The sequence below is a fragment of the Dryobates pubescens genome, chromosome 15 (genome assembly GCF_014839835.1).
Source record: "Dryobates pubescens isolate bDryPub1 chromosome 15, bDryPub1.pri, whole genome shotgun sequence".
Taxonomy (NCBI): Eukaryota; Metazoa; Chordata; class Aves; order Piciformes; family Picidae; genus Dryobates; species Dryobates pubescens.
In genome coordinates, this window is record NC_071626.1 from 27103035 (window position 1) to 27115670 (window position 12636).

Sequence of the window (12636 nt, forward strand, 5' to 3'; positions counted from 1 at the left end):
CCACCCCAGGATGGCATTGGCCTCTTGGCCACCAGAGCACATTATAGAATCACAGAATTGTCAGGGTTGGAAGGGACCTCAAGGATCAGCCAGTTCCAAACCCCCTGCCATGGGCAGGGACACAGTATCACAGTCTCACAGTATAACTAAGGTTGGAAGAGACCTCGAGGATCATCGAGTCCAACCTGTCTCCACAGACCTCATGACTAGACCATGGCACCAAGTGCCACATCCAATCCCCTCTTGAACACCTCCAGGGACGGTGACTCCACCACCTCCCTGGGCAGCACATCCCAATGACGAACGACTCACTCAGTGAAGAACTTTTTCCTCACCTCGAGTCTAAACCTCCCCTGGCACAGCTTGAGACTGTGTCCTCTTGTTCTGGTGCTGGTTGCCTGGGAGAAGAGACCAACCCCTTCCTGCCATGGGCAGGGACACCTCACACCACAGCAGGTTGCTCACAGCCACATCCAGCCTGGCCTTCAAAACCTCCAGGGATGAGGCTTCCACCACCTCCCTGGGCAACCTGTGCCAGGCTCTCACCATCCTCATGGGCAACAACTTCTGCCTAACATCCAATCTGAATCTACCCACTTCTAGTTTTGCTCTCCACACCCCCCCCCTTTTCCCCCCCACCCCAGTCCTATCACTCCCTGACACCCTCAAAAGTCCCTCCCCAGCTTTCCTGTAGCCCCTTTCAGATACTGGAAGGTCACAATTAGGTCTCCTTGGAGCCTTCTCTTCTCCAAACTGCACAACCCCAACTCCCTCAGTCTGTCCTCACAGCAGAGCAGCTCCAGCCCTCTGCTCCTCCTTGTGGCCCTTCTCTGGACACCTTCCAGCACCTCCAGATCCTTCCTGGCACAGAGGCTCCAGACCTGGACACAGAGCTCCAGGTGGGGTCTCAGCAGAGTGGAGCAGAGTGGGAGAATCACCTTCCTTGACCTGCTGGCTGTGATTCTCTTGCTGCAGCCCAGGCTTGACAGGGTTGGAAGGGACCACAAGGATCATCCAGTTCCAATCCTCCTGCCATGGGCAGGGACACCTCGCACTAGAGCAGGCTGCTCAGAGCACGTGTTGGATGCATCCTAGCTTCCACTGCGTGTGCTGGTGTGGTTTGGCTGCATGGGCACATGGAAAGGTCAGTAGGGATTTGGCAGGCACACAACAGACAAAGCAAAATAAAAACCAGGGATTGCAAGACACAAAAGACTGTGAAAGGAAAAATCATCTGAGCTGAACAGTCCAGAGGCAAATGGCATCACTGGAATGCCTGCTGCTGGGGTGGGAAAGGTGCATCGGGGCTCAGGCAGACACAGAGAGAGCTGCCAAGGCAAAGGCACTTCCAGTGAGCCACAGAGACACTGTGGAAGCAAAGACTCCAGGAGTCTCTCTCCCTGCTGCAGAGCTCTCTGAGCCGTTAGCACTCGGAGCATATGGCACTGGCGTGGAAGGGGCTGCATGGGCCTGGGACAGGCTTTCCCCCTGCTCTCTGCCTTTTGTTCTGTCTGCCTGATGGCTTTGGTGAGCCTGGAGCTTGGCTGCTGAGGCAGGTTTAGTGTAGTGGTCCCTGGAGATGGAGGTGATCTGTTCTGCACATCTGCAGTGTGATTTGAAGGGATGCCACTGAAGCGCTGGTGGCCCAGAGCCGTGGGGACCAGTGGCAGCCAGCCTAGAGCACTCCACAGGCTCTGCAAGGGGAGAGCTCCCTCCCCGTGAGGCTGAGGCCCTGGGGTCACTGCACTGACCGCTGCAGCTGATCTTTGGAAACCCTGGGCCTTTACCCTGCCTCCCGTGGCTGCTGGCCCTTCTTGCTTTCCTGCTGGGGCCACGGTTCAAGGTCTGGAAAGGTGCATGTTGTAAGGGAGCCAGGCAGAAAGGTCTCCCAGCCCATGCACCTCCCTTCCTGCCATCCCACCACCCACACTGAACTGGGTGATAATTCGGTGGGGAGGGACAAGAGGAGGAGACAGAGGAGCCTTTGCCTTAACTCTTGGTGTGTCTTTTTGGCCCTGGGTGGATTCCCTGCCCAGACTGCAGTGGGACAGGACGGGACAGGACAGGCTTGCCTAGGGGAGAGCTGTGCTGAGCTGAGGTGAGTTGAGTGCTTGCCTGTGGAGCAGACCCGGCTGGATGTGTGTGTGTCACACTGGGAGTGCCACTGGCTTGCTTTGGTCCTCCCACAGCCAGCTGCTGCTTGCCAGCTGCCTGCCATGCTTTGGGGAGTGGGCCAGCACATCTGCAAGGGGAAAAGCTTCCTTAAGCAATGGAAGAGAGGGAGCTGGAAGATGGGGAGCAAATAATTAGCTTGAATCGACCCAGGGAAGAGGTTTTGTCTTTCAATGATTCTGGTAAGAGAAGAGCAGCAGTGCTGAGGAGCTGCTGGGACGCTGCAGAGCAGAGGGATGCCTGAAGAGTAATAGTACTGAAGGCTGCAGCAGCAGACAGAGAAAGAAAAGGACTCAGCAGAAAGATTGAGAAGACAGATGAGAGTTGGCCAGGCAGAGACGAAGGGCAGTGATGGCGAGGTCATGACAGGTACAGGAGGGAAGATGCCAGGAGCTGAGGCAGACTGTAAGCATTTCAGCTCCTGCAAACACAAGACAGTGACTCCCTCTCCTCCTGTGCTGTCTTGCAGAGGTGCTGGCACATTGACTTGGAGGTTGTGGCCCTAAAAGATGTGCCTGGGAGTGTGCTCCTTGTTCTGCTTGCCTCAGGGGCTTCACTGAATTTGCTGCCTTGTAGGGGTGAGGCAGGGAGAGAGCACAGCTTGTGCAGGAGAAAACTTTGGGGAGATACAAGCATTTCTGTGGCCAAACCCCAGCAGAGTACATGAGGGTTTCATAACACCTGACCTGCTTCTGCTTAAATCAACAGTGCTTTTGAAGTAATCACCACTAATCAGGACTTTCATCCAAAGCCACTGGAAATGCCATTGCCCCAGTTTTTCCACCTTGGCAGCCACTGATAGGAGAGGCTGAACCTTGGACCTGACCTCTCAGCTCTGCAGTAGCCCAGCTTTGCTGGAGTCATGGGTGCAGATGTGCCATGGGATGTGCCAGGCTAACGAGCCCTGCTTTGTATTTCTACCTGCCCATGCTCCTCTAGGAAAGGTTTGGTGCCCCAGGCTGGAGGGCAGCTGCCCTGCCCTGGGAGGCTGCAGGTGAGCTGCAGTCCCAGCACACTGCAAGGTGGCATCACAGCACGGCTGCTAGCAAGGGGGTGCTGAGCTGCCAGAGTCTTCGTGTGTGCACATCTGCTTCTCATGGCTTCCCTGTCCTGTGCACTGCCTGTGGATGGCTCAGCCTGCCCAGGTTAGCCAGGTGGCTGCCCAGCCCACAGCTCAGCAGGGTGGCTGGGCTGAATTCACTGCAAGGACAGGCACGGTGTGGAGGCACTGCTTGGCTGCTGTGATGGCTGGGCATGCATTTGTGCTGAGGCACTGGGCTCTGCCAGAGAAGCTTTTGGTTCCTCTTGTTCTCTGTGCTGGGTGGCATTGAGGTAATGCATCATGCCACAGTCCCACTTGCCTTTCACAAGAGGTTTGCTTGAGTTCTCTTCACTCATTCTCCCTGTGGCTCCCCCAGGCTGTGCTTTTGGGAGGTCAGACAGGGTGTGCCTGCCCTTAGTGGAAAGTGCCTAGAGCAGTGTGATGCCAAATCCACTGTGCTGCTCTCCTGCCCCTGAGCCACAGACTTGTGCAGTCACTGGCTGCCAGCGGTGCTGCCTTCTCTGCCCTCCTGCCCCAAGCACCAGCCCCAGGGAAACAACTGCATGGCTCAGATTTTAGGCAGTGCAGAGGTTAGGATTTTTGTGCATTCACCTGCAGAGGGTAGCTGCTTTGCTGCCCAGCCTTCCCTAACCCCTTGGCCTCCAGCCTCAGGCTGCCCTGGGTCAGCAGTGAGCAGCCAAGCTGCAGTGCTGGGGGCTGTCAGCCTCCCTCCTTTTGTCTGTCCCTCCCAGCACTGCCAGATGTGTCTTGCTCCATGAATTTATTGCCCTGGTGAGGCAGCAGCCCTGCAAACACCAAGCTCCATCCTGTGGACTCTGTCCTGCCCCTGTGGGCACTTCTGGGCTGCCCCCAGCTTGCTGCCCCACTATGCTCCTGCTGTCCTGGAGCAGCATGGGCTTAAGCCTCTGTGCTGCTCACCTGCTCTGCTCCTGCAGCCAGCACAGGAGCTGTGCTGTCTCCACTGGGGCTGCACACCAGGGCCTCTGAGAAAACCTGGTGCAGCTGTGGCCCTCTGCCAGGCACCTCTGGCCCCTGGTGGAGGCTGTAGGGCTCCTCAGAGGCTGTGTCTGGACACCTGTCACTGCTGTGCCCTGGACAGCAGAGGGGTCCTGACGTGGCTGCGTGCAGATGGGCCTCCTGCTACCAATGGGTACAGCCAGATGAGTGGAAGTCTGGAGAGTGTCTGGCTTGATGCACAGGCAAAGACTGGTTTCTGATCATGTCTAGAGCCCATTTGTGGACTTGATCAGTTAGTCTAGGCTTCCTACTTCTAGGCTGAAGTAGGAAACCACCTGTGTGTCTCTAGAGCAGAGCAGGGATAGAATGGAATGGAATGGAATGGAATGGAATGGAATGGAATGGAATGGAATGGAATAGAATAGAATAGAATAGAATAGAATAGACCAGGTTGGAAGATGGTAAGCCACAGGCACCAAGACTGAACTGGTGCTGAGAACTGCTGCACTGCTTTTACCAAGGGATTTCCCACTGATCTCAGGCAAGTCCAGCCACTGTCAGGTAGCTGGGATGTTCCCCTGCCCTGGCAGCAGAGTAGAGGGCATGAGCCACTCAATGCCCTCCCGAGCTGGGTGACTCTCTGATCCTTGCAGCTCACATCACAGATGCAGATCCATTAATAAACTCACAGTTGGTTCTGATCTCACTCTTGCTGGTGTTAGCAAGCAGCAAACTCACTGACTGCAGAAGCACTGCTCTTACTTTGCATTGGAGAAAATGTGAGCAGGGGCTGATCCTCATGACAGCCTCCTGTGCCCCATGAACCTTGCAGAACAGATGCTTTGAGAATGCCCTGCAGCCCACACAACCTGGAAGTTAATTAGAGGGTGTAAAGAAGCCAACGAGCTTCAATGAGAGGCATTTAAATGTTGGCTCCTGGCCCAGACCTGATCAGTTTTCCTCTTGCTGCACCTTTCCTTGCACTTCTTTTTGCACCTGGAAAGAGCCATTTTTCAGCAGCATTTGGGGAGCCCACAAGAAAGCTGGGGAGGGACTATTTAGGGTGTCAGGACTGGGGAGAATGGAGCAAAAATAGAAATGGATAGATTCAGATTGGATGTGAGGAAGAAGTTGTTGCCCATGAGGTTGGTGAGAGCCTGGCGCAGGTTGCCCAGGGAGGTGGTGGAAGCCTCATCCCTGGAGGTTTTGAAGGCCAGGCTGGATGTGGCTGTGAGCAACCTGCTGTGGTGTGAGGTATCCCTGCCCATGGCAGGGGGGTTGGAACTGGCTGAGCAACCATCCTCCTTCATGTAGCTGCTCTTAGCCTGGCTGGAGGCACTTCCTTCTGCTGCTGCTTTCCTGTCTGCCTTGCAGCTATGACCTACCCCAGCAGCAGCCCCCCCTGGCACTAATCTAAGCAGGTTTGCTCCTTAAGCTGTATCTTGGCACTGCTGTTCCTCACTGACCCCTGATTTTCTGCCTCTGTTCAACCACCCCCACCTCCTGGAACTGAAATGGAAGGAGGGCTTTCAGCTGCCAGCTAGCTGCGGGCTCACGTTATACAACCAGAGACTGATCTGGATCCTCCTGCTCCTCCTTTTGCGAGGCAGCCCAGCCCGCTTGCTTTCTGATTCATCTCTCACCACTTTAGATTATAGCAGCTCATGGTGTGCTTGGCTGCTGCTTGTTTCAAGATGAAACCAAGAAACATCAATGCAGTGCAGCTGCCTGCAGCATCACCTGCAGTGCTGCCTTCTGCAGCTCAGGCAGCCCCTACCAGTGTCCGAGTGCTTTAAAGCTGTGCTTCCTCTGAGAATTCTTATCCACTGCTTCTTAGTGACATCTCTGGTCACCTTTCACTCTGTTTCACTGCTCACTCTCCAGAGTGTCCTCCCCTCATCTCTGCTCAGATAAAACGGCAGGAAGGGTCACATGGAGCATGGTAACTTCCCAGCAGCAGGAGCGCCGGTGTGATGGCAGGCAGGAGCAGGCAGTAAGTCTAAAGGAAGAAAAGCTTTAGAAGGATCTTTAATGGCTTCATCTTCTGGTGCCAAAACCCCAGGCAGCTTCTCTCTCGTCTCTCTCTTGTTCTCTATCTCACCTGAGCAGCCCTGAATAAGGCCTTTTTGCCCTGGGAGAAGCTGAGGAGACCACCATGTTCTGCTCTCAAAGGCCACTTCCATTCTCCTTTCTTTCTGGTTCCTGCCACCCCACCCTGAGTTGCAGTTTGTGCCCCAATAAAGCCAACCAATGCTCTGCTCTTGCATCCCTGCACAGTGCACTTGGCACATTGGCCTCAACCAGTGAGTGTCTACAGCACTTCTGAGGTGTCTCTTTCTTTGCCTTTTGTGCCCCCTGAAAGGATCCTGTGGTGGTAGAATTTGAGCCTAGGGAGAGACAGGGCTGTGCCATTCAAATTCTGAAGAAGGGAACTTGGGAACTTGGTGGTGTGGTCTCTGTGTCTGCCTTTGTGCTCCCTGCTCCCTCCCTGGGGAGGGGGCAGAGTACAGGGGTATCCATATTTTCTCAGCAATAAATTTGATGTGGAAAAATGTGGCAGCACCCATGCACCAAGTCCAGTACCACTTCATACAGATCTGGCTGTTGCACTGGACACAGGGGCAGCCTCCTCCTCTCTGTGGGAAGATGACATACTGGGGGTGATGTCTGCAGAGGCTACTTGAGTCCTGGAGAAAGGCACCTCCTCAAAGTGCTGAGCTTGACAATACACCAGGGCACCTCTAGTAGAGCCTGGCAAGGCCAGAGGCAGCTGGGGAGGGAAGGTGGTGGCAGTGGCTGAGCAGGGCCAGGAGAGAGGCAGGCTGTGGACTGTGTCAGACAGCATCTAAACAGTTGGAAAATCTTTATAGCAGAGGTTAAAAAAAAAAAAGGCTGGGAGCAAAGGATTCAGAAGAGTTTCCTCCAAAGTTTGAAGCAACAGCAATAAAACTGCAAGCAGACAGTGAGGGGCAAGGTCTCTCTGCACTCGTGTGTTGAGGAGAGGGACAGCCCCTGGGAGAAGACAATGTCTGCCTGCTGGGGAGAATGTAACAGTGGGTGGCTGTGGCTGCTGTGGAGACCCAAATTGCTCCTAGTTGGAAACAAGAAGTTGAGTCTCCATCTGGCCTGAGAACACACAGAGCAAAGGCACAGCAGGATCAGCTGCTCAGGAGTGTTGTGAAGAGGCTTGCCAAGAGGAACAGCAGGCAAAGCAAGCAGGGATGTGCTGGGGGTGTGCACTGCTGTGCCTGGCTTTGGCTGTGAAGGGAGGAGCTGAAGCTTGTGGCATGAAGGGCCCAAACTTTGGGCACCCATTTAACCTACCACCTTTCCCAGAGCAAAAGGTTGGATTCCATGGCCAGGGTGCTTCCTGCCTTTTCAAAACAGGAAAATGAAGCCACAAGTGCCTCATCTTGCCTGCTGGTCTGTGCTCATCACAGCACTGTTCTCCACTGCAACATCTCAGCTTCTGCCCTTTGTGTTGGCCTGGTCAGGGGTCAGTGGACAAGTGCAAAGCCAAAGCCCTGGTCCAGGTGTGCCTGAGGTGGAGGCTGGTGCCAGGGTTCAGGCCATGGGCTGGCACTCAGGGCATCCTCTTCCTGGGGTTAGGTGATGGGAGGTGACTCACTGGTGGTGATCTTCCCCTCACACCAGGTGTGAGGCTGACACAAACACATGTAGACCAGAAAGGTTAGTGGAGAGAGGCTGGCTCCTGGAGCCACCTTGCACTAAAAGAATGAAACCAAAGAGTTAGCCAAGTCCTCTCAGCTTCTCAGGATATCCTTAGTAAACCCAGACCTAAGCATCATTGTACTTGATAATGTGCCCTGGACTGCAGCAAACTGGAATGTGCCAAGAACTGTGCCAGACCAAACAAGGTTCATTAAGCATTGTGTTACCTACTCTCACATCTGACAGCGTGAGCAGCTCTGCTCCTTCTCTCAGAGCTGAGGAGGCTGTGCTGCAGCATCTGACCCAACTGATGAGCCACCTGGCAGTGGGGAAAGGAGCCTTGCCTGGACTTCAGAACCTGAGGAAAGAGAGGCAGGTGGACCTGACATGTTGACCACCCCTTTTGGTGCATCAGGGTTGGCATCCTGGCCCTGTCCAGCTTCCCATGCATCCCCAGCCTGCTCGCTGGCAGCGTGGAGTGAGAAGCAGGGGAGGCCCAGACATGCAGCACTGCTCCCCTCTGTTAGCAGCACTGTTTTCAGCACAAACCTCAGACAGCCCCAGACCAGCTACCACGAAGGAAATTAACTCTCTTCCACCCAAAACCAGCACACACACAAAGGCAGAAGGGGACCAATGGTTGTTGTTGCCCTGGGCATTTGGAGAGGTTTTTAAGGCCAGGCTGGAGGTGGCTGTGAGCAACCTGATCTAGTGTGAGGTGTCCCTGCCTGTGGCAGGGGGGTTGGAACTGGATGATCCTTGTGGTCCCTTCCAACCCTGACAATTCTGTGATTCTAAGTTCTGCACCATGAGGGTAGTGAAACACTGGAACAGGTTGCCCTGGGTGGTGGTTGAGGCCCCATCCCTGGAGATATTCAAGGTGAGGTTGGGCAGGGCTGTGGGCAACCTGAGCTAGTTGGGGATGTCCCTGCTGAGTGCAGAGGGGGTTGGACTGGGTGACCTTTGGAAGTCCCTTCCAACCCAGGCCATTTTGTGGTTCTGTGATGTATTACACTATGAAATCTGATTTCCTTTATTTATTTGGATGACAGAGGGAATAAACATGCCCTGTGCCTAAAACCTGCTTGCTTTGGGATGAACATTCAGTGAAGCTGCCTGTCTTTGCCCCAGGGGGGCTATCCAGAGAGACAGCATTTAGGAAATCGTTTCCTTTGCACTGGGCAGCTCATAGAAACAAACGAGATGTGGGGATAAAGACCCTGTCCTGTGTGAAATGCAAGTGTGGCCAACCAGCTCCTGCTCCTGCTTCTCCCTTGCCTCAGTGAAACCTACACCAAAACAAGTGGCATGGTGTCTCTGGGCTGCTGGGCCAGTTAGATGCTAGGACTACACTTGCTTTTATTCCCAGATAGCTCAGACTCCCTGGTAGTTCCTTCTCCCCATGAGGTGGCTCATGCCCAGATAACTATGACTAGAGAGATTAAGGCCCAAGGAGGGAGGGAATAGTTTGCCATCATGGTCCTGGTGCATCATCCACGTGCAATAGCTGGATGGATAGGTTTGATGATCCTCTCAGGCAGAGGGTATTAAGGGTGATGAGGTCTTTCTCATCAATGAGTTGCTGACTGGGAGAGGCCCCTGCCTCCAGAGCTGTACCCGGGAAGAGCAAGTTGAAGGGGTGCAGAGATCTGGGGGCACTGGAAGAGTCAAGCAGCATGGGTGGTTCTGCTGCTCCTTGGAGACTGGGATGGCCCCTTGGGAGATGTGGAAGGATTAACAGACATGCAATTTAAAACCTACCAAACCACCAGCACAACAAACCTGTAAGTTCCTGTGAAGTCCCTGATTGCTCAGCACTCAGCTGGGGGGAACAGCAAGGATGCTGCTGCTTTGGACAGGCATTTCCAGTGTGGGTTCTTAATCCTGCCATGAGGAAGTATGTTCCTTACTGATGCCAGTCACCCCCTCAAAGGCCAACATCTATGCAGCTGTGCCACCAGTGAGATGCAGCTAGGGTCAGGGTTTCCTTGACACAGTTTGCCAGCAGTTGTGCTGTGCCAGCAGTTGCTGGCTGGGCTCTCCTGTACATCCTGCCTTCCTTCAAACAAGCTGTGGAGGAGATTCTTAGCTAAATCAAAGGGAGCATTCTCTCTTTGTATTTTAGTTTCTTCTCATAACTGAATGCCTGTAAACAACATTCAAGTGTCAAAACATAGATTGAGTCTGGTCCCTGTTAGTCTTGTCTGGCCTGAGATTAGCCAGCCCATTACAGGGCTCTGGCTGTGGTAGACAACTGTACCTTCTAACAACTTTGCTTAATTAAGATGATGCTAAATATAATCCAGGATTTAATACAGACCAGAGGATGTCTTCCTTGTACCACCCCAAGGGCCCAGTCACATTTAAAGTGCTTCCTCCAGCAGCAGCTTTGCTTTGTGTTTCCTAGGCTGGGATTTGTTCCTGCTAACATTTCCCTGCAATAACTGAGATTGTCCAATCTCTGTGCTTCCTTGCCCTGACCTGAAACACCTCCTGAGTGTGAGGTCCATTTGCTTTGTTTGCTTGCTTTCTGTTCTTTCCAGGGTTGGGCAGAGGTGGAGGGCTGGTGCTCATGCCTGCTGGTCACTGAAGGCAGCCTAGGTCAGAGGAGCCTGTGTGTGGGTTTTGCTGAGCCTGCAGGCTGCATGGCAGTATTGCCCGGTGTCCAGGGGAGCAAAGGCAGTGCTCCTGGCAGTTCCTGCAGTGGTAGGCCATCCATTCTTGTTTAGACTATTAACCTGTGCCTCTGTGTCTCACTTTGGCTCCAGCTCTTTTGCTCTTCCTCTGAGCTGCCCTTGCCAAAGTTCCAGTCAGGTTTGCAGCAGCAGTACAGATGGCAGAGCCTTCGGTCAGGGTACAGAGGGGCAGATGGAGGTGCACTAAGGCTGCTGGTCTGGGAAGGATGAGGAAGGGAGGTCGTGGGGGAGAAGGGGAAATTAGTCCACTGAAGGGATGGTGCCCATGGGCCCATCTCACTGGACTAGGGACCTTTGCCCTGCCCCTCCAGTAAAGACTTTCTGACTCACAGCCATAACCTAGGGAAAATGCTTCGTACTGATGCTAAAGAAGCCATTTGCCAGAGGATGAGGGAGTGCCATGGTGATACCAGGAACATGTCTGTGCTTGTGACTAGTGCCCTCCCACCTCCTGCCAGCGGTGTGTCCTGCAGCAGCAGGTCCCTGCTTCACATACTCTCTTATTCCTCTGTCCCACAGAGCCATGACAAGAGCAGTGGCTAAGGAAGGAGAGCCCAATGGGACCATTGCAGCTCCTGAAGAGATGAAAAAGGAGGAAATGGAAGAGAGAGGCCAGTGGAGCAGCAAAATGGAGTTTGTGCTGTCTGTGGCTGGGGAGATCATTGGTCTGGGTAACGTGTGGAGGTTCCCATATCTCTGCTACAAGAATGGTGGTGGTAAGTTCACAGCATGAATGAGTTTTCCTAGGTCTGTAGGACAAGTGCCTGGGCCCGTTTCTCCTGCACCTCATGTGCTCCCATATGCACTCTCTTGTTCTCTCCTCCTGTCAAAACCAAGAGGCATTAAAACTGAGGGATGAATGCAGCTGCCTGGCAGGTACTGTTTCTCAAAACAGCTCTCCCAGGTTTGGATGCCAAATTGACCTTTAGGAACTCTTTAAGGCTCTCCTTAAGGCCATGCTGAGAAACAGGTAGTCTTCCAAAACCATCAAACGCTGTGTGTGGTCAGAAAGCCATCAGCACCTTCCCTCTCCCCCACTCTCTGTGTGAGTCTGTGTCACTGTCAGACCCCTGTCACAGAGGAGGAAAGGCTCTGATGATGCAGGCATCCTGCCAAGGCCTGATAATCCCTGAATCAACATTGCTATCTCTGGCCCAGGAACAGTTCTCTCAGTGGCCAGCCCACTGCTAGGGAAACCCATCCCCAGGAGGATTTCATTCCCCTTCCTTTTATTTTCTGTGTGGCTCTCCTTTTCCAATAGCACTGCACTGAGACTGTGAGATGGTTAAACCCCAGAGTTTTCTCATGGCCATAAAAAGGGAATCATTGACTACCACTAACGTGAAGCAAAATCTGACTTGCTATAAGAAAGGGAGGAATATTGAATTACCTGTCAGATACAGCAGTGACTTCACTTTTGTTCTTGTATTCCAGTAACACCTCCAAATAACGCTCTGAGACTTCCACGTCTGTGTCATGAGTTCCCCCTCCCCCCACTTTAACCTTCCTTTCTCTGCAGCCCATGCCACAGAGGCCTTTCTTTCCCCAGGTGCTGTGAGTTTTCACCAGTGTAGGACTGATCCACTGCAGCTCAGACCAGGACTGCCAGGTTCCTGTCTGCTGTGCTGTCACTGGAAGTTATCTAAATCAAGAGGAGTCAGCACAATGTCTCCTCTGAACCAAATAGGGGTTGGATAAAAGGGTGATTAAAGAAAATGGAATTGGGTTTTTCTTGAGCCTTAGGGTGGGTTTTTGCAGATCCTCCAGTGCCTTTCCCTGAGGCTTTGATGGTAGGTACTGGAGCCACCAGAGCAAGTCAGAGCAGGGTGGGTTAGTTACCACCCGTGGTGCATCGGAGCAAACAGCACGTCCTGCAGCCGTGCTGTGAGAGAGGAGCCATGCTTGGCATGGGGAAGTCCTGCCTCAGCTCAGATGGTATCTTGGCATAGCTTATGCCTATGGTATCTGCTTCAGTAGTCCTTGCAATCTGCTTGCTAACTGATGTCAGTGACAAGGCTGCTTTTGTTCAGTTTAGATATCTAGTCAGGAACTTTTTTCCCCTGTCTTTTTTTCCCC

At 53.3% G+C, this 12636-nt stretch overlaps 1 protein-coding gene across 1 annotated transcript in view; it reads left to right on the plus strand.

Moving 5' to 3' along the window:
* The first annotated feature begins 2066 nt into the window (after positions 1–2066).
* Positions 2067–12636, plus strand: part of SLC6A12 (solute carrier family 6 member 12) — a 50423-nt gene continuing 39853 nt past the window's right edge. Inside the window, exons 1-2 of the mRNA XM_009911622.2 lie at positions 2067–2098; positions 11080–11276. Of these exons, the coding sequence (XP_009909924.2) occupies positions 11084–11276 (193 nt within the window). The 5' untranslated portion in view covers positions 2067–2098; positions 11080–11083. The remainder of the gene's footprint in view (positions 2099–11079; positions 11277–12636) is intronic.